This window comes from Melospiza georgiana, chromosome 16 (genome assembly GCF_028018845.1).
Source record: "Melospiza georgiana isolate bMelGeo1 chromosome 16, bMelGeo1.pri, whole genome shotgun sequence".
NCBI lineage: Eukaryota > Metazoa > Chordata > Aves > Passeriformes > Passerellidae > Melospiza > Melospiza georgiana.
Genome location: NC_080445.1, coordinates 3,608,371 through 3,634,192, shown reverse-complemented (window position 1 = coordinate 3,634,192; position 25,822 = coordinate 3,608,371). Strand labels below are relative to the sequence as shown.

Below are 25,822 nucleotides of genomic sequence, written 5' to 3'. Positions count from 1 at the left end.
AGGGACAGTGGTTCTGCCACTGCCTTGGGCAGCCTGTTCCAGTGCTTGACAACCCTTTAGGTGAAGAAATGGTTCCCAATGTTCAATATAAACCTCCCTTGGCACAACCTGAGGCCATTTCTTGTCCTGTTGTTTGTTATTTGTGAGCAGAGCCCGACTCCCCCGGCTGTCCCCTCCTGTCAGGAGCTGTGCAGAGCCAGAAGGTCCCTCCTGAGCCTCCTTTTCTCCAGGCTGAGCCCCTTCCCAGCTCCCTCAGCTGCTCCTCATGGACTTTGTGCTGCTCCAGACCCTTCCCCAGCTCTGGACACGCTCCAGCCCTTCCATTCCTCCCTGAACTGAGGTCCAGAGCTGGACACAGCGTTTGAGGTGTGGACCGTCCCTGCCCTGGTCCTGCTGGTCACACCGGTGCTGATGCCAAGTCAGGGTGATGGAGGGAAAGCTTGAGATACTGAGTGTCAGCAGGGTGGTTACAGTATCTGCATGTTGAAAAAGAAAAGGGCTCTTGCAGACAGTCATGCTTAAGCAGGTTTTGAATGAAACCTGGGGCCCGTGGTGCTGTCTGATTCAAATTGTAAAAAGTGATATTTTTAACAGAGCACCTCCTACAATGTTTCTCGCTCGACCTGCATCTCAGCACTCTACCACAGATGCTCCTGGTGCAGTTAAACCCCCAACATTCAGGAATAACAGGATTTCATAAATTATGGTGAGATAAAGTAGACAAAGATGGTACCAACTTGCTGATTACAACACATGTGTTGTAGTTCCAGCTTACTTTTCTGGTTATTGCTTTTGCATGATGAACTGGAATGATGTTTATATATAACATAACATACTACATTATGTTTATATATATATATATAACAGTATATATAAATATAATTCCAAGTTTTATATATGCATGTTATATGTATATTTTATATATATGTTTCACCTTGGCTTTCTCATGATTTGTCTTCTTTTGTCAATGTGCTTTTCCTCAGTGTGAGTGTAAAAGCATAAATCCAGCACAGTTTCCTGCCTCCTTTTAAAATCTTTAAATAGCCTTTTCTTGCTGTCATGCAGCATATCTTAGCAGAAGTCATTTGGTGCTAACAGAACTCAGGGTGGTTTAACAAAGAAGTCAGCGACTGTAATAGCTTCTATTGAACCTGGTACTATGTTTTGGCAAATGCATCTCCATTCCCTTTGCATCTGTGAGTAAAAGGTGCTTTGAGGAGGAGGAAAATGTCTGCTCTTAATAGAGCCATGCAGGGGATGCAGTCATTTTGTTGGGTTTTTTCCCCTAACCATCTTTCCTGAAGTCTGCTGTAGGGTGACTGTTTATGTAAAGTCTAGTGTTTCCTAGCACTTTATTTTCAGACTTTATGCAGATGAAATGTTTGTGGTCACTGTCACTGGTTCACCACATGAAGGATGCCTAATAGCATGGGAGCTGCTGTGCTGTCAGTGGGAGGAGCTCACCCAGGAAACTCTTGGAAAAATCTGTCTTGTGTAAAACAAGCAAACAAAATTCTAGCAACATCTTTTATGTGACTGTAGCCATGTGTGGAATGTGCACTCCTCCTCTCCCCCTTGGTCTCCAATGTATATATAGCATGCATTCAGCCACTTGTATGGATTCTGTGCACTCCAGCAGGCAGCATGGAGCCAACAATCCATTTTCTGTGACTCTCTCCTGCCTGTAGTCCAAGAAGGCAAGAATTTCTGTGCCAGTTTGTGGAGGTTGAGGAGGCTGTTTGTGTGTTTTTAGTTTTAACACAAACTAAAAAAAAAAAAAAAGAGAAAAGCTTTCTATTCTCACTACCTTGCAAGGCATCCTAGAGAAGCTGGAACCCACAAGGAACTGATGAATGTGCCTTACTGTAAATGTGATTTCAGTCCATATGATTGCTGTGGCCAGGCATTGATTGCAGCACTTGTCTGTCTGTAGCAGATTATTGAGTAAACTCAGCAGATCTGTAACTGAGGCAGGCTCCTCCTGCCCATAACAAGACCAAAGATTTTGCAGACCATTAATTCATCCATCTAATCAGCTGGAAATTTCAGAGGTGCGTGAAAGAATTGTCTCTTGGGCACCCTTGAAAATGCCAGTTAACTTCATTATGCTTTTTATGTTGAGTCTAATCTTTGCTTTCAGATTGATCTTTTTCTCATAATGAAAATGTTAAGCAGGAGTAAAAGTTGTTGTTGCATCTTTGATAGGAATCATGCAACATGGATCAAATAGTATAACTCCGTTTAAATAACCTGAAATATATACAGTAATCTGAAGGACTGCATGCTCAGTTCTGCTTGAGTTGTCTGTCTTGTCCTGCTTATCTTCTGTAGAAGTGTAGTTCTCAGAGGTTTAAGTCCTGCACTAATGTGCCTCACTCCCAATTAGGACTACCTGATATAATTAAAGTTTATCCTCTTGGTTGGAAAGAGGGTAATTAAGGGAACAATAGGAAAGCTTATTAAAATTGCATTCAGGTTCAATGGTGTGAAAAGTGAGCTTCCTGTGACAAGATGCTCCCAAAATCATGTTTTTCTGATTTCTCAGTGACACGGTTCCCCAGCATTAGGCTGTGTGGATTTGAAGCAGTGGCCTGGGCTGTGCTGGTGGCCCTGTTTGCATTGCTGTGGTGGTTGTGATAGACTGGAACAATAACCTTAATCCCAGGCACCTTCTCACCCCTGGGGGAAGGGAGGAGTTCCGCAGGAATTTACAATCTGCTTTGCATTGCATTTCCATTTCTTGGGTCGCAGGTTTTTACATCAGGAAAAGCTTAAATACAGCCATGTTACCCCAGCTTGGCTTTGCAGGCAGTGTCAGTACTGAAGCCAGCACAGAGCAGGCTGCAGGACTTAGTAAAGCTGTGAACACCCTTGCATATATCCATATATCCTGGTTTTCCTGGGACTGGTTTCTTACAAAATGGCCATGTTCATGCTCATTACCATAATCCACAAAAGCTGCTTGTACATCCTGGGTTCTGCTTCAGTGAACTGGGAAGCCTGTCTGTCTAAAAACAAAATCTCAGCAGCCATGGAATTGTTTGCTGGTGTAGTCAGCCCAGCCCGGGCTGTGTTTCTGTGCCTGGTTGCAGGCTGAGATTGTGGGTAAATCACATGGCTGGCTCTGGGGAGGCTGGCAGGGAAAGCAGGGCTGGATGGGCCTTGGCAGCACGGTTACTGCCTTACTTTAGACTTCACTTCTCAGGTTCACTCATGATTTTGGAAAAGTAACAATTTTCTTGAGATTGCCCACACTCACAGGCTGATGGGACAGCCTCTCACAGTGGTTTGGATGCAGCTATCACTTTTTATCTATTATATTGCTGCAGCATCAGTGGGGTAAAGTTAAGGAGTTAAGGAGTTACTTTACCATCACCTCAGAGCAATTTAGGAGATATGGATCTTGCATTGCTGGCTCCTTCTGAAAAGGAAGACCTGAGTGGCAGTGGGATAGAGCTCCTCGCTGCTCTGAGGCTGCAGAGGGGATCTCCTGGCCTCAGCCGTGCTGCAGAACTGCCTTAGGGCTCCGTGTAGTCAGGCCTGTTGATCTGCAGCAGGCTGGGATTGCACTGCTGAGCAGGGACTGATTTGTCCTTGACTCAGGTGTTGGAAAATGCTGAGCAGTTGGTGTTACAGCAGAGAATTCCATCACTCTGTGACAGGCAGCTTAGGTTTCCCTGATAAGGCCTTGAGAAATGATGAAGCTTTGCTTGTACTGGTTTTGAGCCTGAGTCCATGTGATGCTCATTGCAAATATATGGACTTTGAGCTTTTTCTCTTTAAGCAAATCCATGTCGCAGTACAAAGCTTAAAATCCAGGGCAGTGTCTCAACATCCTTGTTTCAGGTTCACCTCAGGAGGTTGGTGCCTGCTGCTGGCAGACACTGCAAGGCATGGACGCTGCTGTTTGGAGCTGTGCCTTCATGTTGAGTCTGCAGGGAACCTTGTTTAGAAGGGTTAGATAAACACAATTAGGTTGCATTGCCAGCAATGATGTTCTTATTTAATGCATTAATGAGTGCAGGTGGCAGGACCTCTGAAGTGAATTAAATGCAATGCAAACTCCTGCTAGCAGAGCCACTGAATGCTGAGCCAGCTCATTTGAGAGATGGGGTGGGAGATGGGAATGAGCTGCCCATGCCTGAATGATAATTTTGAGCATTACCTTACAGCACAATCTGCTTGTGCCAAAGAACCAAGAGCAAGTGAGTGTGTTTTAGAGCTGCATTTCTGTCAATAGCACCATTAAGATAAGGTGCAGATTGACTTGCTTGTCACCTTGTTCTGGTTACCTGGCAGGATTCAATAATGTGCTGGTTAAAAGAATTCTGCTCAGCCCACACCAGCACTCACAGTGCTAGAACAACACCACCCAAATCCCTTTCTTTCCTTCTGTAGGCAAGATGCTGGAATCCAGCACAATTACTGTGCTCTGCTGGCCTTTCCCACGGTGAAACCTGGTTTTTATTTCCTGCTGCTTTAACCTTAGTATCAGTGAAATGATTCCTGGAAAGCTTTTATTGATTGCACATGATTGTCTAATTAAAGTGCAATAAGAAGAATTGCAGAACACTCACTCTTACAGCCCTGTGCTCATTGTAGACACTGTAAATTAGAAAGCTTTCTGTTCAAATATGGAATATGTCAGTGCTTATTTCCTTTTGAATTTCCAAGCATCTCCTGAAGGCTGCACTTGTGTGATTAATTTTTTTCCTAAATAACAATTTGGAAGAAATGTTACTTAGAGAAGGAATGAGGCCCCACAGGCTTGCAGGGGCCCTGTTGTAAACCTGCTAGCTGTAACCCTAAAGGGAGGCGCTTCGAAAGTAATGTATTTTAATCTGAAACCTGCTAGATGATCCTTTAAAATCATGTGCACAAATATAAATGGATATCAATTATACAATATATAGAGACAAGTCTTTAAATAGTACTCTCTGATCTTACCTGGAGGCTGTTTCTTGCTCTATCTGGACTTTATGGCTGTTTTGTTTCCTATTGCTTGTGGTTTGATTCTTTCTAGGGACTTGGATCTTGCTGAGATAGGTACAGTGAGCTAATAAAAAAATAGATCCTAGTCCTTGATACATTGCAGGAACCCAAGAGTTTGTTGTTACAGGAGTGCATCTTGCTTAGTCACTGATTGAATACATGGCCTTGAGGAAATCACTGAATTTATCCAAATCTTCAGCTTGCATCTCATCTCTAGGTGGCCATGATTCACTGTGAAGTATTTACAGAGCTTTATGAATGATCAGTAATTCTGCCCAAGACACGAGGCAGAAGGATCAGTAAAGAATGTTGGACTTTGAATTAATTAATGATGCTTCAACTGCATATAAAACCTCTCAAGTACATTCAGTATCATGTGTGAATCTGACTTTTCCCTTTCCTTCTCTTCCAGATGTACTTTCCGATTCCCTAGCACGGTTATAAAAATCCAGTTCACATCTTTATACCATAAAGAGGAAGTAAAAGAGGAAGCCTCAACACATCCCCTTCGGCCACTTTACCCTCAGATATCACCTCTGAAGATCCACATCCCGGAGCCGGATCTCCGGAGCGTGGTCAGCCCCCTCCCATCCCCCACAGGCACTATCAGGTAAGATGTTCTCAAAAATGTCTTCTCTGACATCAGTCTGTCTGCTCTGCTTTGTTCGGTATCCTTGGTGCAAGAAATGCCCCATTAAAAATAACTAATTAAATCTCTGATGTTCAAAATGATGGGAGACTGTTAAAAAACGTTATGGTGGCCAGCAGTAGGGCACAAGGATTTTGTTTAAGAGCACAGAGGGTTCAAGGGTAAACTTGAGTGTTGGTTTCACACTATAGAGTTACATATAGAGTCTATATTTGGCAGTGGAATTAGAAATATTTATTGAGAGCTACCTATATGCGTGGAGAAAAGAAAGCAGGCATATACTTTCTATCTTAAGACTGCCTGTTTTATTTTTATCCCAGCAATATTCTGTTGTTGCTGGGTGGTGCTGCTGTTATCTGAAGTTAGGGACGGGGTGGCCATTGGCACGTGGTTTCCTGGGAGTGGAAGGAAATGGGGGTAGGATGCTGACCATGTACTGAGGGGCTGGAGCAATCTAAATGTACATCTGGGCGAGTATCCTGTTTTGTAAATGATCTGATCAGTGGATGTGCATTAGAAATAAGATGAACATCAAGTTACTGTATGAAATATTTTCTTTCTTCTTCAGCAAAGAGTTGATGTTACAGAGTTTCAGTGAAATCTTTTAAAGTTAAATCTGTTACTTGAAGTATCATGCATTTTGTAAAGTAAAGCAGACTTTATGGTATAGGATGATGCATTAGAATTTTAAAACATGTGGGCATCAAAATAGCAAGAGTGTGCCTGGTAATAGTAGTAGCCTTTGGGTTGTTTTCTTGTCTGTACATTTGTAAAAAGGTATAATATGCAAATCTCTTCTGACAGCACTAATTCAGTGAGTAGTATTCAAATCTGCATGGCTGAGACTGAGACTTCAGAGTCACAATGAAGCTGGTTTGGGTTTGCATGATCCAGAGGCTTGTTTGGGTTTTTCCGACCGCCTTACAGAGCTGCACAGATGTGCAGTGCAGATATTCTAGAAAGAGGGGGCTGGAGGTGGCTGTGGTTTTAGTCCTCTGTTCAGGCACTGCTTTTGGTTTATATTTAACCTTCTCTTTTTAGATGAAGCTTGTTGCTGGGAGGGGAGGGGGATGCTTCCTTTGCCAACATATGGTAGTTAGTTTCCATTCAGTCATCTTGTGCAAAGCAGCACAGTGTGGTTTGTGTTACTAACAGAGGCTGTATCTTTTGACTCTGGCATATGCCTGCAACTGATATTTGATTCCCTGGGAATGTTTCTTTTGCATAAGGAGAAAGTGGAAATAGTAGTGTTGAGTTGTGCTCAGCCCCTAACGCAGTGTTTACTGAGGATGATTAATGATTGCATCCGTTTGTCTCGAGCAGAAGCTGAGCCAGCCAAGTCTTCAGAAAACCTCAAAAGACATCTGAGGTTTCGCTTGCTGAAGCCCTTTCATTTCCTAGTTCCTCTTACAGAGGAGGGACTGGCACGTTTGTAAACATCCCTGCTCAGCCCCTTCAGCCTTCCCCTCTCCCCCAGCAGGGTCTTGCAGCTCTCCCCTGTGGGCCAGGCTTGGGAAGTGATTTGGGTGTTTCTGCCTGAGAAGGGAATGCTCCTTTGGGAGCATGTAGCTGTGCATTCTGGCCCTCTGACTTCCAGGGCAGCTCTCTGCTCTCTTGGTGGCTTCACAGCGCTGGGTGAGGCTGGCACAGTGTCCTCTCCTCCTTCCCAGAGGCAGAGCTGGGAGGGCTGGTGGGGCTCAGCATGAAACTCAGACCCCTCTCCCACTGCTGCCTTTGGGAGGTGGTTGCTGGGTTCTCCTCCTCCTCCTTCCTCTCCCCCTTCTAGTATTTACTTTCCTAATTTGGTGCGTTTGCCTTGCTCCTCCCTGATTGGCCCATGGAAAATTATTGCAGTTTGGAAATCCTGGGCAGCGTGAAATTTCCTTTTTGGAAAGTGGCTCCTGGCCCCTTTTTCCTGCCTCCACCCTGGTGTAGGGCAGGGGCTGTACCTGCTCTCCCCCCCAGATCCAGCCCTGCCCTGCTGACCCCCAGCCCTGCTCTGCCTCCCTGTTTACACTGCAGCTTGCTTCCCTGCCCGTTCTCCCCTGCAAGCTTCTGGGCTTTTTCCAGCCTATTTATTTTCCCTCTGCAAAGTGCAGTGCCTAGAGAGGGAATGAGCTTTAGTTAAACAAAACCAAACCTGCCACCCTCAGCAGCTTTGCAAAGCAAGATTCCTGCTTATTCCTGGGGAGAAATGTGCTCGCTGTTTTCTCAGCTAGGTGTTTTGTCTCCAGGAGGGGCTGTGTGTGGATGTGTTTTGAGTGCTGTTGTACAGCTGTAAGGGAAAATGTTGGTTGGCAGCATACTGGGAGGGCTGCAAGCAGGCATGGATTATTTGTTCCTGATTTGAGTTCAAAACTCCTTTTCAAAAAAATCAGACTTGCATTTTTCTTTCCTTTTGCAGAAAGGAAAAGGCCACTGTGGTTGTAGGAGCTCAGTAGAAGCAGCCTGCCATTTTGCACAACATATGAAAGGGCAGAGTAGCACTGAATTGCTCCTCAATAGGTTCAAGGCATTGAAAAGCTCTGTGAAAATCATGTGGGGTTTGCTTGAATTCAGCTCTACTTTTTGGAGATAAAATTCAGGAGTTAAGGAACTGTCTGTCAGTACATGGCTTTAAGCTTCTGCACCTTGGATTTGGAGGCTCCTCTTTGAGTGACAGTGGTTCCACACAGTTTCTCACCTGTACTGCAAACACTTCACTTTGCCTGATTTTGTGATAAATGCACAATATCTGCATATATGTGACTCTGTTGTAACCCATGCCACAGAGTGGCTTGTGCTTGGATTATTATCAGGTCTACAGAGACAAGGTGTGATGCAGGACTCTATTCCTGGTCTCAAAGTCTTACTGACTTGGAGTTTAGATTTACCATGTTTAGCTTCCTTTTTACTATGGTCTAGTCATTGTTAATGGCCCTGTAGCAGTAACTTAACTCAGTTTACCAAATAGCATCTTTCTGCATCCTTGCCCCTCAGAGCTGGGGTGGTTTTAATATCTGTGAAAATTAAATTCTTTCTTTCTAATTGCTTCCCTATTCTACACATGTTCTCAGTGAGATATACACACACACAGACAACAGTATAGAAATACTGAATGTCCTACTCTGGAGGTCAGTAGTATTATTCACATTTTACAGTTGCTACTTCTGCCTTATCTCTGCACTAGAATAACTTGGGGCGTGAACGTTTTGTCTTGTACTTGTTTGGGTTTTTTCACAGAAAGGTCACGGATTCTTAGCTCACAAACAAAGTCTTTATCAGCAAAAAAAGTTTTCTGACGTGTAGGAGTAAGAGTCGTTAGGGTCCTGTGAGAACTGCTTGAAAAGTGCCTGGTGAGGGTCAGTGTTACCAGCTAGACTGGTACATATTTGTGTGTGAAGCCAGATTAGTATTTTAACTGTTAGCTCTTAATGTGCCTGCCCATGTCTGGCTGTTACTAGAAGGGTTGATAACTAGGTTGCAATGCAGTTAATGGCATGAATAATGAAAGATCAACTTCTTTTGTTCTATAAGCTTGATTAGTAAACCAGAAGGTGTCAGCTGAATTGTTTGGTTTCATATGGTCCTTTTTTCACTGAGAGAAATGAGTTCAGTAGCACATTGCATGCTCTGATAGTGGATTACTCAGAGGTAACTGCAATTATCTTGACTTAGCCACCAACTTGTTTTGTGGCCTTTAACAGGTCATTTAAATTCATTGTCTGATTTTTATGCATGCATAGTGTAATTACTACTTCATAGGCGTGTGTAGTAGATAAATTATGTATTGAGCTCTTATTCCATAAAGCATGACATGAGTGTGTGTGAGCCATGTTCCATGGCTCTGCTTTGATCCAGACTAGGCTGGGAAAAAGGAGGGGTTTTTTTTATAGGCTCTAGGATAGCCATGCACTGCTGTTTCACAACCCTTGGGATTTAGCCTGCACTTGCACGTTTGCTCTGTGTAGGGGAGGCTGAATGAAGCCTCGTTTCAGTGGATGCCTTCACTCACTGGAGCAGGATGCATAAATATTCCCTGTTCCATTTCGTTGAGGCTTTGCCTCTTCCCAGAGCTCTGTGAGCCATTGAACTGAAGCGCTGCTGAAGAGCTCCAAGGCAGGTTTTTTGCAGGCTCTTTTGCATCATCTCAGTTATACATTACTTCCTGCACTCAGGCAGAATGCACAGCTCAGGCAACTCCCACGGTTGGACAGAGAGGTGATTATTTTTAATCACCCAAGTCTCCAAACCACAAGCCAAGGAGGATGATGCATATACATCACATAAGAGAGGCAGCAGCCTGTGCTGGGCTGGGGAGCTCCTACGCATGTTTATTGCAGATAATGGACCGTGTGCTAGAGGACATGTGCCAAGCCATGTGCTGGAGGAAGGGTTGCAGATGTCACCAGCTACAGGAGCACTTCCTCTTCCCCAATGAGTATGAAATGCTCACTGAATCCACAGTTGGAGTGAAGTCACTTCCTTTCCAGGGGAACCACTGGAGCACTGACGAGTAATAACAATTTCACCTTTCGTGGATAGCTCACTTTCTCTCACTTGTGGCTTGTTCGACAGCTTTGGTTTTCTTCAGCATTAAGCAGGCAGGGGAGCTCTCAGATTTCTCCTTTCACATCAAAATCCAGCTTGGTTTTGGCAGTCTCACCACTTGTGATTGCTTCTGAAACCTGTCTGAAACATGCAACGTGCAAGGACTTGCCTTTCTTTGAGTTACAATTTTGGGGCTGGGCTGGGGAAGGTGAGAGCAGTGGAGGATTCTCAGCCATTCTTGCTGATTGGTGTATCGTGGAAAGGCTTGTTTCGCAAGTCCAAGGGCTGTACTTTGACCTGATTCTTGCTTGTTGCACATGAAAAGAGTCCCTGTATCTTCATGCCCCTTTTTGCAGGCTTATGGAGTATTGTGGTTGTCAGAGGTTTGTGCTATTTTTCTAACCATAGTCCTTGTGCCCAGGGCAACACACTTCTAGCTTGCATTCGAGGAACAGACTGGGGAGGATTATAAGAAATGGTGATTTTTTTTTATTTTTTTTTTCTCTGTACCCAACAGGGGCTTTAAAAATGCCCATTCAGACTGGAATCTGTGTATTGGCAGTGTTGCCAAGGCTGTAACTCTTATCCCTGCTGTGTTTTTTACCTGCATCACAAATGTGCACATGGGAATTTTTCAAAGGCACTACCATGTGCATATCATATCCTAAACCAGCAATTTTGGTTTTGTTCCTCTTTAGCAGTGTAGATTCCGAGTCAGGTGAACAATTCTTTATGGGACCCCAGGTAATCTTTCCTCTTTGTCTTAGAGAGGATATGTGCTTTTTCCATATACCTGGTTTAAATTTAGCCTCCATAGCTTGATCACTCAGTTGAGTAATAGGGCGACTTTCCTGCATTGTACTACTGCCTCTCCTTCTGGGGAAGTTGGCACTGGAATTTGGGAGTGTTTTGGTTTCCAGATTGTTCACAGACTTGTAATATGACCATAAATAAATAATGTAAGTACTTGTTGCTTCATTTTTATTTTTATTACTGCCTAGTCCATAAAACGTGCCTAGTATTGAGAGACTGTGGAAATCTTTATGTGAGAATCTCAATGTGCCCAGGGAACAGATCCCTGTAGCAGTGTTCTGCCTCAGACATGGATATCTTGGGGATTGTGTAACATAAAAACCAGAGTAATGCTGACTTAGGTGTAGTTTGCCTCCATTTTTTTGGATAGGAGACTGCCTTGGACCAGGGACTTATGGCTGTCTTCTAAATGGTTTCTCTGTCCTTCCCTTTCCCCAAGAATTTGTGTTCTGGCCTTCTCCATTCACACAGACTTTCTCATCAGCCCTGTCTTACCCCACAGTCACCCCACAGTGTAGCCACAGAAATAGAAGCACTTTCTTTTGTTTTGGAAGTGCTGCTTGGTTTCATTTTGTGCTCACCATCTCTTCAGGTGCAAGAGGCCAAGAGCTGAACACTTCCTGTTGGCTTTGTTTTTATAGCTCTGTCACTTTGCACCTCAGCTTCTGTCTTTAACAATTTTTTCTTGTATGAAATCCATTCCATATCTCCAATCATCCTGCTTATCCCTGTCAGTACCTTCTCTGGATCTGCTCTATCCTTTTTCCTTTCTTTTTTCCTTTAATGAGAGTAGACAAGCAACACAGAGTGTCCTGGTGGGAATGCCCCATGCACACAGTGGTACGCCCTATTTTTGCAGGCTGATTCTTTGGTTAAACAAACTGATTGTGGACATTCCAATAGCAGTGCAGCACATTGTACACACTCTCCAGCAGCTTAGAGTTAATTGCTGCTAGCAAGTGCTGTGAACTTGCAGGCTGGGTTCCTCTTGGCAGGAGTTGAAAGTGAATTGTGGTGTTCCAAAGAACGTTCAAGCCCCGTGTTTTAAAGGCATCCTGCCACTTACATGGGTGAGTGTATTGCAGACACTGCCTTCAGCCCTCATCTTGCTGGCCTTCCTGCCAGAGAAGGGTTAAGTCTGAAATGGAAAACATGCTGCAGAGGACTGGTGTGATTCAGCACGTGGTTGTAGTCTGATTCTAAAGCTGAGTTCTCAGCATGGTATTTAGAGAGCTGTGGCTCAGTGGCTGCCTGCAGTCACTGTTTCACGTTGAGATGCTGAATCCTCAATGGATATCAAAGATCTCTGGCACTTGGGGCATTAACCATGGTACCATAGGATTAAGATTGTGGGTAACTGCAGCTGGGTTATTTCCATGCTCTGTGTGCCTTTCAGTGGTGCAAAACACTTGGTTCCTCTCCAAAATGCTCTCCTCAATATCAAGCAAGCCTAACCCAAATTAACTTGGATTGCTTGTAAGCTGAGTTTGCCAGCCTGGACAGTGAGCATGGATCACAGCAGTGTGGTGGGATGTCAGAGCAGGGTGAAATTGCAGACCTAGGGGTGCTTTTCTCAGTGAAAGGTTATAGTATCAACATGGATCAAGTTATGGCCAAGTATTGATGCCATGTTAATATGCAACAAATCATTATTGGTATCCTTGCAGTTGATTTTTGCTTTATAGCACAAACAGGTGTTTGTAGGGAAAACTCTTTGTTTCATAATATTTTTAAAGGGGGTGTGAGTACATGCAAGCATCCCCGGCCAGCCCCTGGCTTTGGGTGGTGAGGAGAATTCCAGGAACTCCAGGAAACTGATGTCACTGCATTGTGTTTGCTTGTTTTCTTTTGACTGCACTAATGTTTAATTTTAACTTAACCCTCAGAGGGGTATTTTTAGTAAAACTGTTTCTTCACTCCTTCTGTCCCATGTTGGGAGGGGAACAGATTGTGTCTCCTTGTTTTTTCCAGTAGTCAGCTCTTTCTGCCTCCCCTCTGAAGAGCTGTGATGATTGACTGAGAGCCTGAGCACTCAGCAGCATGTGTTACCCTGTCTGTGCTTGGAGTGCCTGAACCTGGTGTTTGTTCTGTCCCCACATCTCTTGATTTGATCATTGATCCAGGCTGAAAGGAAGCAGATCTGCCTGGACAAAAGGGCTTCATTCTGATAAAAGATTAGTATCTCTTCCAAATCTTTGGTATCACTGTGGCGGTCCCAGGGGGCAGCTGCTTCTTTAGGGGATGATCCTGATCCTGTTCTTCAGTGAATATCTGCTGGGAGAGCCTGGCTTTTCTACAAGTTATTAACACTTTTGTTTGGAAGGGCTTTGTCAACACTCCAGAGAATCACAGCCCTGCAAGGAATGGGTTTCTCCCTTTGGTTTTTGCTTTGTTTGTTTTTATTTTTTTAGAAAGAGATCATACTTGAAATTCAGATGCTACAGCTGGAGAGGCAAAAACTGAGCTGCTTGCTCTGCTGATCCTGAATAAAGGAATAAATTCTTTTATCTATTTTTATTTATGTATTTATTAAAAAGAAAAAGCGAGAAATACAGCTCTGCAGAGCATGGATTTATTGGAGAACTTTTCTTTCTTCCATATCTTTGTCCTGAGTTTTGGCTGCTGTCTCTGTGGTTTGCTGTTTGTGTATTTCTGCAGACAAATAACAAAATCAGAAAGCTGTTTCATCCTATTCCACTTCTACCCCGTGTGTAACAATAATTGCTTGGGTGCCAAACACAAAAAGAATCACTGTGGTTTTAGTTTGTCATTGTTTCATGTATGAAAATGGCTTTCAGTTGTAATTATCTGCACATTATAAGAAGTGTGTATGTGAAGAAGCTATGGAAAAATGACAGCAGAATAATTAAATTCACACCAGCTCCTCATGTGAATACTAAGACATCAAGAGTGTCTTCTGTGGTTTAGTATTACCCACTTCCAAAGCTTGGAGTAGGAAATGTTCATTCATTTTCCTGCACAAATAGGTCTCTGCTGTTTGAAAGGCTGGGCAAGAAATGCCTTTATCTCTGGCAAAGGGAGATCTGTAAGTATGGGCTCATCAACATTTTATACCTTGCACTACCTGAAGGCTTTACCTTCTGCTGTGCTCTGAACAGCATCACCCATGAATGCCCCCCATTGGGGGGCACTGAAAGGGTTACCAGGGGCTGTACAGGGCTTGAGTTCCCTGTTTCAAAGGTTTGTTGTTGCTGGATATTTCTGCTGGCTTTTCTCTGCCCCCACCTCCCCCATTCTGCAATTCACTTTTAAAAGAAACCAGTCTGGGTTGTGCTGAGCTCAGCACTGCAGCCATTTGCAGAGACACCACAAGGAGTAGCAGCACTTCTCAGTTTACAGGCTGGACTGTGGTAGGAAGTGCTCATTCCTTACACTGACAAATTGCTTCTGCACCCAAGGTATTGCCCACTGAGCAAACAGGGGTTGTCTCACTGCTTCCTCTCCATCCCTGTGTGTATGTGAGATCACCTTTTGAGGAAGGGACCATATTCAGGGGTTTTTCCTACAGCATTTGGTGCAGTGCTGTGATGAGTGTCAGCATTTGTTTGTCAGTTATTGGGCATTTCACCAGTAAGAGGATTGTTTATGCCAGTTTTACTGAATTCTAGTTCCAGCTGTGAGCTTCAATTTGCATCTTTTCATACCATTTGAACTGCTTGTTTTGCTATGTAAATCTTCTGTGTATTGGTTTGCTTTCTTGTTTACTGTTTCTCTGCTCCTAGAAGACATTTGTAATCCTGGGATTTGGCTGTGCATCCTGCTGTTCTGGCTCTGAGTCCCTCAATTCTGGACAGCACAGGACAGGGAGAGACACAGAAAGGGAACTTCAGCTTTCCAGACTCATCCCTCCCCTCCCATCCTTCCAGGCCAGGTTGGATGGGGCTTGGAAAAAACCTGGTCCAGTGGGAGGTGTGCCTGCCCATGGCAGGGGGCTGAACAAGGTGATCTTTAAGGGCTCTTCCAGTCCAAACCATTCTTTGATTCTTCTAACCCTAAAAATCAAGGACGTGTGATCCCTGGACAAGCCTTTCTAATTAGTTCTCATCTTGCAGCACTCATTTCTGTGTGCCTGAGTGATGTTGCAAATTATAGCCCCGTTTTATGTGTTTGTAGCATTTTATCACCTTTCACAGCCTGTGGTGCTCAGTCACCGTTCCTGTAATGCCATCTTGTGGTGGCCCTGCCACTCTGAATGTGCCTTTTCCAGCCAGAACTGATGCTGGGCTGCCTCTGTGTGCAGGCAGTGGGTGCAGCTCCCCTTTGCTGGCTGCATGGGTGTGGGGTGAATCAAGGAAACGCCTGGCTCCGGCTGTTTGGTGTCAGGGAAAGGCTTGTGGAGCTCAGATGTGGTGTCAGGGACCTTCATGGCAGATCCCTGCCCTGGGTGCCTTAGCTCTGATGCTGTAGAAGTGTCTGTTAGAAGGATTGATGAACTATGATCTGTGTTACAAGGAGATTGGTGTGTTGTTCCTTAACAAGTCATAATAACAAACTATCCATTTACTTAAATATTCATCCCTCATACACTGTATGTTTGAAGTTTGAAGTGCTTCTCTAAACACAAAGGAGTTGTTTAATACTTTGAAACGCTGCTGTGTCGTGATTGCAGGACGTGTATATGGCAGGGAGTGTCAGGATTTTGTAGAAATTCCAATTTTATCTCTGGTGGATTTTTTCTCAATCTGTCTGGGCTTTGGATAAGCCACAGGGGCAAAAGTTGCATCTGCTTCTCCATGACCAGAGAGCTTTACTGTACCTCCGAGAGTAACAACTGCATGCCTTGCTAATAAATGAAATAACAACTGTATTTATTTTGGGGTTTTTTTGCCTCTCCAGTGTTCCCAACTCCTGCCCAGCCAGTCCACGTGGTGCTGGATCCTCAGGATATCGTTTTGTTCACAACATTACCTCGGATCTGCAGCTGGCAGCAGAGTATGCGGCGAAGGCAGCCTCAGAGCAGCAGGCAGACGCATCTGGCGGGGACAGCCCAAAGGTTCACACAAACATTTCTTACCCAGCACTGCTCCTTGGGAGGATTATTAAAGCCTGGGGCTTTATTGCTAGTCCTGGTTAGAGTTTAAAGGGGTTTGAGAACACTCTGGCCATAAGGGTGCTGTGTACAGTGTCCTGCAGGGGGTGGAGGTCATTCCTTCCAGCTGTGCTTGGCTTAGTGGTAGTCTCTGCTTGTTTAGCTGCCTAAAATGTATTCAAATCACTCACCGAAGTGTTTAAGCAAGAATAATATTTTTGCTTATTTGATAAATCAAGATCCCATAAAGAGGCACATAAAATTCAGCATCTCATTTTCTTCTTTTAATTAATGGTATTTTGCAAAACACAGTTGGAGAAAGCAGAAGCAGGGGAAGAAACCAGATCCTTGTCATGAGAAGTCTGTAGTCAGACTTTAAAACAAACATGAAGGCCTGTCAAGTAGGCGTTAAACAAGGAGAGTGGCAAGTGGAATCTAGATTAAAAAAATAACTTGGTTAGAGTGATAAAATGTAATTTTGGTGAGCTGATCTTCAGATCAAAGTTAAAAGTTCCATATCCAAAACCACCTGATTTGGGATTGGGTGGAGGAGCACACTACTAGGTGGCTTTTTTTGTCGAGTTAATTCTCCCTTGAGACAAGAAGGGTTGTTCTTGATGGAGTAATGTGAAGAGTTGGAAATACGAGATCTAGCAAACAAATTAAAGTTCCTAGAATGAAACAAATCCTGCTGGAGAAGGGAAGGGATGGGATCAGGTTTCATGTTGGGCTTGTTGCTGGGAGGAGGGCTGATAACATACAGCCTCAAACCTTTCTAGCAGAGTGGAGCTGCAGCTGGGCAGAACTGAAGGCTTTAATTCATGAGCACAGAAAGCAGTGAATGTACCTGTACTCTATTTCTTGATTCCATTTGCCTGTCTTGACCCCTTTCCTTGTGCTGGTGCAGGCATGTGTGGGACAGTCAGTGGGGTATGGAATTAGATTGAAGTTGGGGTTTATGTGTGTTTGTGGGGAGATGGAAGGAGATACTTTGATCTGACTCAGCCCTGTAGCTCTGTTTGAACACAAATGCTTGTGCTAAATGGGGTGCTGGCAGCATAAAACAGCAGTGGGAGAGCTGATGCTCTCTTAGCTGCCCTGCTGCTCTCTTGGCATCAGTGAAAATTACAGCCCAATGTGCTTTTTAAGTTTGGATTGTGGTACACTGCATTGTAGGAATTCTTTGTTAGTAACTAATTTTTTTTGGTTTTTTTCCTTGCTTAGGATGAATCCAAGCCACCCTATTCTTATGCTCAGCTAATTGTGCAGGCTATATCTTCAGCACAGGACAGGCAATTAACACTAAGTGGGATCTATGCCCACATTACCAAGCATTATCCATATTACAGGACTGCTGACAAAGGCTGGCAGGTGAGTTCTTGACACTGACATGCTTTTAAACTACTTTGACATGGCTTATCTGCTTTGAAATGCATTTATTAAAGATTTGGGGCACTGGGAATAGAGCTGCTTTGACTGTTCCCAGAGTGAATTTGTTTAACACAAACTGACTAGTTCATTTGTGGGTGATTAGTTTTGTTGGGGTTTTTTTGAATACTTTGTAGGGCAATGTAGTGTGTTACTCTTGGGCTCACTAGTTCCTCTTTTAATGTTGTAGTCATGTCTTTCATTTTGTATTTTATTTCCCTACATCCTTGCTATCAGTCACTCCTCTGCCCAGATATTTGCTTAATCCTTCACCTCATCTTTGACATGATTTCTCCAAGCAGAGGATATCCAGCCTAAAACTGAGGCTCCAGTTTTTAATCATAGCACCTTAAATCATTACAGATGTTTTGTTTTCCCAGTGTATCAGCTGCACTGCCTAAGTCACAGTTTGCAAGTTCTGAATTTGAGTGGGAACTTGGGAAAATGGGAGTCCATGGACTCTTTGTGGTACTCAAGGAAACCTGACCAGCTTCAGAGGAGAGTTTGGATGTAGTTAACACATGCTAAATCAAACTTCAGTGTTCACTTGAGGGCTGCTTCCAAAGGTTCAAGAACCTCAACTCCACCTGCTTTCAGACTTTTTCTTGGCATCACACCTCTGCCATGGGTGTTGCCATTTGAATGTAATGCACTAATACAGCTGCAAAGGCTCTTGCAGCTGCTGATTTCACTGTGTGCAACTGGCAGGAGCAGCACTGCTTGGTGCACTTTGAGTGCAGTTGGAATAAATACATTTCTGCCTCCCTGGCTTTTCCCTGCAGTTGTAATTAATTGTGGAATTCACTTCCTGCCCTAACCTGCTCAGCAGAGTTGTGCTTTGTGAACCACTTGCTGCATCCTGCTTCAGAGAGCTGCATTTCAGCAGGGAGTGGAGTTGCCTTTTTCTCCCCCCTCCAGTGGCATTGTAGGGCTTCACCAGTGTAGAGATTGTCTAAACCTGCTAGAAAAGCTTCTGTTTTGTTTGAAAGTGGAAGAGGGATGAGTTTGTGCACACAGAGGCTTGCTGAGCCCTTCCCCAGCCCAAAAGGCAGCCCTGCACCCTGTAAGAGATGGGCTGTTACAATGGAAAGGATAAACAGTCTTGTCATCATCCAGAGAGCTGCAGACTGCCACAGAGCTCGTGGATTCCTCCCAGAGCTTGCTGAGGGCACGTTGGCTGCCTTGCATTGTGATTACTGTGAGACACAGTGTCCTCTAGGGCATGTTTGGGCACCCTGGTAATCGTTTGGCAGGTGAGCAGTTAGCACAGGCTCAGGCAACTTTTTCCACTTGCCAAGAATAAAGCCTGTCTTTTGAGAGAGTTCTGATGTGGTTTACAGTGATTTCCCCCTGCCTCAGCAAAAGCTCTGCTTTCATGGCTTTCCACAGAGAAGTCACTGCTCTGGCTCCAGATGTATTTAAATAATGGTTGGCACCAACCAAAATTATCTTTCAGCTTGGTCAGGAGAAATTCTGACACTTTCCCCCAGGTTCCTCCTGCTGTTCTCCTGTGACTTTGGAGCTGTGTGAGTTGAGTGACTTATTTCTACCTTCAACACTGATTCTGGCAGTGTGGATTTATTTTTCCAAGCTGTGTGGTGCAACTCATTTGTCTTTGTTACTTCGTGGCAAAATAATCAGCTCATTCCTGTGCTTCCTGCAGAATTCCATTCGGCACAACCTCTCCTTGAACCGTTACTTTATTAAAGTCCCACGCTCCCAAGAGGAGCCTGGAAAAGGCTCCTTTTGGAGGATTGACCCTGCCTCTGAAGCCAAACTTGTAGAACAAGCATTTAGAAAAAGAAGGCAAAGAGGAGTGTCCTGCTTCCGAACACCTTTTGGGCCTCTCTCCTCCAGGTAACTTCAATTTCCTCTCATGTCTCTGCCAAACTCATTACAAAGAAAATAAACTAGAACTTCCCCTGAAGTACAGTGAGTATACTTGGCTTCTGTTTATAGTTTGAGAGGTGATATAGTTAGTCCTGAGGCATAATCTGAAAATTGTTCTGACTTCTTAAGTGTTTAACAGAAAAAAAATCCAGAAGCCAACTACAAAAATGCATCAAATAACGTATCTGTTTTGGCATCATTTCAAAGAAATTCAAAGCAGTTATCACTGGACTGAGTGTTTTCAGATGCCAATCTCTGATTTCAGGAAAGCTGTGTTTAGATGTGGATTAGATCATAGTGGGAATAACTTCTGTGGTATTTAAAACAGTCTCCTATAGGGAGATCAGGTTGATGGTGGTTGTCAGCAGTGGAGCAGCAGGAGTTCTGTGTGGCTGCTCCAGTCAGCTCCACTGCCTTGTGCAATGACAGCTTCTTTGTAGCTGTGAGGAGACTTGGAATTCAGCACTAGCTGTTTCATGGAACATTCCTCCCACACCTCCTATTTTCTCTGTTAAAATGTGGGGGAAACAGGAGGAGAATTTTTCAGCTTTTTATTCTGATTTGTCAATAAAGAAATGTACAATTCCTCACGTGTTTGGGACCAGAGATGGGAACCAAGTGGTTGTGAAGGGAGGCAACAGGGAGAAGGGGAAGCAACTGCTCTGCAAGCATATGCAGGGCCAGTCATTTGCCTCTGCTTCCATCTTTCTTCTTCTCCCTGCCACTCTCAAACTCTGACACAGGTTATTTGAGAATGACTTGAAGTTGTAAAACTGCTCTGAACATGCAGCATTTGGGGATTCTCCTGTCAGCAGTGGGTCTAACAATGAAATCTGAAGGGTCCAGTTTCCTTCAGCAAGGAATAACACAACAATATTTGGATCTGGAGTGTTTGTGGGGTCCCTGTGTACCTTTCAGCTCTTCCCAGCAGGACTGCAGTGGGTGGTGTGGAGGAAAGGTTGTCCTTCCTAGAGAATCCTCTCCTGGACATAGCTCTGGATCTCTGCTGCTGTCTCGTGGTCAAAATACATCTGCACTTGCCAACGCTGTGTTTTGGTGTTTCAGGAGTGCTCCTGCCTCCCCTACTCACCCTGGCCTGCTGTCCCCTCACTCTAGTGGCCTACAGACTCCAGAGTGCCTGTCACGGGAGGGCTCACCCATTCCACACGATCACGACTTTGGGTCTAAGTTGGCCTCAGTTCCAGAGTATCGCTATTCCCAGAGCGCGCCCGGTGAGTAGCTCCTGTTCCAGGGCCTGCTGTTCACTTGCCCCACGTGCCATGCTGAGGACACCATGCAGAGGAAGGCTTCTGCACTGTTTTTTGGAGGATCCAGGACTCTCTTTCCACTTTGTTGTTAGAGACTGATGGTGCAAGTACAACTTCAGACCATTTTCCTGACTCCTCTTCGGATGAGGGGCAGAATGTGCAGAGACAGCTGATCTCACCTTGAGCTAGGTGGCTGTAAAGATCTGACAGCAGAGTAGCCATGGCAACACACAGCTCACTTCTCTCATTTACCAGCCTCTGGATAAGATCAGCTTGGCTACACCAAGCTCTGGTGCTGTGTCCAGGACCTGGTAAATATCTGCTTGTCAGCTGTGCTGACCTGGGGTGTAGGGTGAGGTTGGAAGGCAAAGCTCATTAAAGAAAGCTTGGTTTGGGGTATTTTCTTATGATTATTATGGTTTTTATTCACAGAAATGTGCTCAGGTGACAAGTAGGGGTTTTGTACATTAGTGAAGAGGCAGAAGAGGGTGGTATTTTTGAAGATTTGATTTTTTTTTTTTGCTTGTTTCTACCTCCATTCCTGCTAATGCTGCAGCATTGTAAGGCTGTAAGTGCACAGATGAAAGAAATGGGGGTCTTTTTGCCTCTCCTATTAGCATGTGCTTCTCTTTTCTGTCCAGGATCTCCAGTGAGTGCCCAGCCTGTGATTATGGCTGTTCCTCCCCGACCATCCACCCTGGTGGCCAAGCCAGTGGCCTACATGCCAGCATCCATAGTGACCTCCCAGCAGCCCCCGTGCCACGCAATCCACGTCGTTCAGCAAGCCCCCACTGTCACCATGGTCCGAGTGGTGACCTCCTCTGCAAACTCTGCAAATGGATACATCCTCACAAACCAGGGCACAGCAGGAGGAGCTCATGAAGCTGCAGGAGCAGTGTTGGACTTAGCTGCTGACCACCGAGGTAGCGTTCACCTCCCTTGCTACTCTGCTAATAAGTCTTGAAAGTTTTCACTCACTGGGCACTGAGCCATTAAAAAAGATGTTTCTCCAGGTAAAGCTTAAACCAAATGAGAGCTCATCCATTTTTTGTCTCCACCAGAGAGCAGAACAACTGTGTTCCCTTGTCTCCTGAGGAACAAAACTAACAGACTTCAGAGCCTGAGAAATGTGCAGTGCTTAAAATTTGCTTATTACTATAGAATCACAGAATTATCTGGATTGGAGGGTACTTTGAAGATCATCTCATTCCAATCCCCCTGCCATGGGCAGGGCCACCTTCCACTATCCCAGGGTGCTCCAAACCCCATCCAACCTGGCCTTGGACGCTTCAGGGATGGAGCAGCCACAGCTGCTCTGGGCAGCCCATGCCAGGGCCTCCACATGGAAGAATTTCTTCCCAATATCTCATCTATACCTGGTGTTTCAGCTTGAAGCCATTCCCCTTTGTCCTGTCTCTCCATGCTTTTGTAATTATCCCCAATACCAGCATTATGCCTGTGTGTTGGCTATGAAAGCATGTGCACTTTCCAGCCAAAACCTGGGAAAGGCTGCAGCTCTGCTTCAGGATGGTTTTGTAAATAAATGATTGAGCCCTTCTTTTCTGCAGGCCTGGATTCCTAGAGGAAAGCATGTGCTTCTGGAAGTGCAGGCAGTGCCCCATTAAAGCAGTCTTCAAAAACCAGTTAGAACAAAGCCCTTTTTTTGTCCCAAAACTGGAAATTCCAGCCTTGGGGGATTTAGTGAGTTAAATATTCTCTTGCTGTGATCTAGACAACACCTTGTCTGCTCCCCATTTCAGAAGGTTTTAGTGCTGCAAGGGCAGTGTCTGTTGTAGCAGCAGTAAGGCTGGTTTCTGTGACTGCTTTTATGTGGGCAGAGGGACAATGGTCTCTCTCTCTCTAAGGGAAGGCAAAAATGACAAAGAGCTTCCCCTCTTGCAGCAGCAGGACCCCTGGCATTTTTAGTTCAGCACTGGTTATCTTGCTTGAGTTTCACTTGCATTCTGTAGAAATTCCTGTCTGGATCCCATGCATGTTCCTGAAGCACTAAGTTGCAGCTGCCTGTCACCTGCTCCCTTCTTTCATCCCCTGGTTCTTGCTGTTGCCTGTTCTTTCCCTGCTTGTCTCACTTGTATCCTTTTCTTGTCTCTACTTTCCCTCTTTGCTGCATTTTCCTTCCTGAGCTCCTTACTTTCCTTGCCTTTTCTCTCCCCATTGCCATCAGCTTGCCTGCAGGTTTCACCTCAGTGCTGATGTCACATCCAACTCCTCTTGTTGTGTGCAAATGTTCAAATGGGAGAGGCCTTCTTTTCCTACAGGGCTAATGAGATTGTGCTTCCTGCCCTCTCTCCTTTGAGACCCACAGAGCCCCTGGAAGAGTGGTTCCTCTCCTTTCCTGCTGCCTGGCAGGATGCTGTCCTGTGTCTGTGGCATACCTGCTGAACTGACCCCTTACTTATACTGGGAAGTGAGGAAAGTGCTTTAGTGCTCTCAAGCAGTTACCTCTGTCCAGAAACTCTGCTCTCCTTTTTATTTTTTCTCCATCCTGTTTTTTCTCTGTACTTCCACAGCAAAAGCTGGCAATTGTGGGAAGACTTCCTTGTAAATCAGCCTCCTTGCAGGCCTGACAGCAAGCTGCTGCAGACTTTTGGCTCCAGGCATTGTTTAAGATCTTAATGCCTTCTCCTGCTGTGTGGTATTGAAAGTCAGGCCGGTTTGTTTGAAATTGCAAAGTAAGCTATGAGATTTGCAGTGCTTGCTGTCCATATCACAGCTGTGATGTGCCAATAAGGGAGGTGATGCCTTTTTAGGGCAAAAGGTCAAATTGATGGGTTTGATTTTTTTCAATTTTTCTTGTGGCTTGTGCTGTAGGAAAAACGTTTTTAATATTGATGGAGTAAATGTACAATAGAGAATATTTTAATGTTTCCAAATACCCATCCCTGACCTTCTGTGGTGCCTGAGGTATTGTAATCCTGGGGTGTGTATCCCTGCTAATTAATTCTCATTAATCCCTGGGTTAATGAGAATAAAACCTGCCTCTAAGCCAGGGCAGTGACTGATCCTTGTTCTTTCTGCCCTCCCGCAGGCATGGACGAGAAGCCGACGATCGCGTTTGCCACCATCCCCACGGCCAGCCGTGTCATCCAGACAGTGGCCAGCCAGATGGCCCAGGGTGTCCCTGGTCAGACTGTCACCATCCTGCAGCAGGCAGCCCCCGTGGCCCTGGGGCAGCACCAGCTCCCAGTGAGAGCTGTGACCCAGAACGGCAAACACGCCGTGCCCACCAACAGCATCGCCGGCAGCACCTACGGTGGGTCTGCCCCCAGCCAGCCCCTGCCTGCCCCTGCTCCCTGCCAGCCCCTGCCTGCCCCAGCCAGGCTGTAAAGCTGCAAGGTTTTCTCCTCTTGTTTCTGTGTGTCAATTTATTCCATGTGTCCAGCTCAAAGATATTGCAATTTTTCCATTTCTAGAGCTGTAAATCAGTGGGAGGTTCCCTTCCTTTCTGTCCAACTCTGCTGCCTTTCCTGGGGGAAAAGCCCTGCACACTGTCCTTCCTTTGCCCTTGGCTATGCAGTTGTTAGTACTGAAACTCTCCACCTCTTGAGGTTACTTGTTGAAAGTGTTAGTGATTCTTGTGGAGAGCCTGTTTTCATTTATTTTCTTCTGACCAACAGCCTTTGCTTGCAGCGTGCCAAATAATAAAATTTCCATGGTGCTCTTTAGATCTTGTGAAACATGACTCGGTAAAGTAAAAAGAAAATAACATACTTTCCCATATTACAGTCTTAAAGCTTGAGAGAAACAAGATCTGTTTCACCAGGTGAATGAAAGTAGGATTTTTGTATACACAGGATGTGTTCTAGTCATTTGTCAAGCATGGCTTTTTGAAATTCCATACAAGCCATGTCTTGGCAGCCTCCTCTTGCTTGCTCAGCACCTCAGATTTTATTCAGTTGGGATGGGAATATCCAGGTTTCTTATGGCTTTTTTCTCTGAGAGGCCAAGCACTTCTGTTGCCTCAGGGTGGTGCTTTTGGGAGTTTGAAATGAAGGGCACTGCTGGGCTTTGGAGGCCTTTCATGAAGGTAGGAATGTTTCCACAGATTTTTTTGCCATATCTCTTCACGGTTATCACCTGGCATGCTCTTCAATTGCAAGAATCTCATTGGAACTATGAAAAAAATACAGTGATAAGGTTTTTCTCCAATTATTAGACGATATTAATAGATCAGATAGGTCAAGCTTCTGCTAACCAGCATTAGCATTTGTCTAATATAGAATCAGACGGTTTTTTATTTAACATTTTTATGTTAAAATATTTTAATCTCACCAGACTTTTTATCTCTCACCAAATGGGAAGTATTCCAGTTGCATCTGAGGTTTTTTGTAAGTGGCAGTAAATTTTCTAGTTCACAAAACAAAGCCTGAGTCTCTTGACTCTCATCTGTACTAAGTTCTCTTCAATTGCATGATTTAGGTTCCCTAAGTCACTAAGCTGTAATTGCTGACTGCCCTCATCTATACCCTATTTTATCCCTTCATCCTCTTGATAGTCTACAGCTTTCTTCTCATGCCTTGGTAGAAGTTATTGGGCTTTGAGGGCCTTTGTTCTGTTGGCTTTGTTTATTTATCCTAGGGCTCCTTTTTCATGCATTTAGCAGTGAACACAGCACTGATGTTCAGTCATTCCATCCTTTGCAAATGAGTCTGGAGGGCAGAGGATGTGCTGTTTCCTGAGTCCCCTTTGGCTTCCTCTCTGATTGATGCAGAGTCCAAAAACTGCATGTGTTTTGTTTTCCAAGCAGTGGTGTGTGCCAAAGTCAGTGTGTAAGCACATTCTCTGTCTGGAACTAGGAATTGTAGACATTTTTACAGAGGGTTGCTACTTAAATAATGTTTTTTCTTACCACTTTTATTAATGGGAGGGTGAGACCTTGTGTCAGTAATGCAATAGAAGATTGGAAGCCAGAAATTCCTTTGTTCTGATCCCAGTTCTGATGGGAACACATGTGGTTGTCCAGGGTAAGCTTTTTCCTGCCCCTTTTACAAGTGGGACGTCAGTACACTCAATATTTGGATTCTATTTCCCAACAGCCTGGTTTGTTCTTCCTGTGTGAGCAGGGCTCAAGAGAGCCTCTAAACCTCCAAATACAAAGCCCAGCACATGGATGTTTGAGTTCATGAGAAATTCTCTGGCCACTTACAATCAGAACTACCTCTCAAAGAGATGTGCTGTAAT

The 25,822-nt window shown here is 44.7% G+C and overlaps 1 protein-coding gene across 1 annotated transcript in view; it reads left to right on the top strand.

Annotated features, from left to right (window-relative positions):
* The window catches only part of FOXK1 (forkhead box K1), a 56,042-nt gene that overhangs the window by 20,997 nt on the left and 9,223 nt on the right, over positions 1 to 25,822 (top strand). Inside the window, exons 2-8 of the mRNA XM_058035343.1 lie at positions 5,405 to 5,602; positions 15,842 to 15,998; positions 17,259 to 17,405; positions 19,126 to 19,319; positions 20,418 to 20,584; positions 21,262 to 21,543; positions 23,670 to 23,894. Coding sequence (XP_057891326.1) covers positions 5,405 to 5,602; positions 15,842 to 15,998; positions 17,259 to 17,405; positions 19,126 to 19,319; positions 20,418 to 20,584; positions 21,262 to 21,543; positions 23,670 to 23,894 — 1,370 coding nt within the window. The remainder of the gene's footprint in view (positions 1 to 5,404; positions 5,603 to 15,841; positions 15,999 to 17,258; positions 17,406 to 19,125; positions 19,320 to 20,417; positions 20,585 to 21,261; positions 21,544 to 23,669; positions 23,895 to 25,822) is intronic.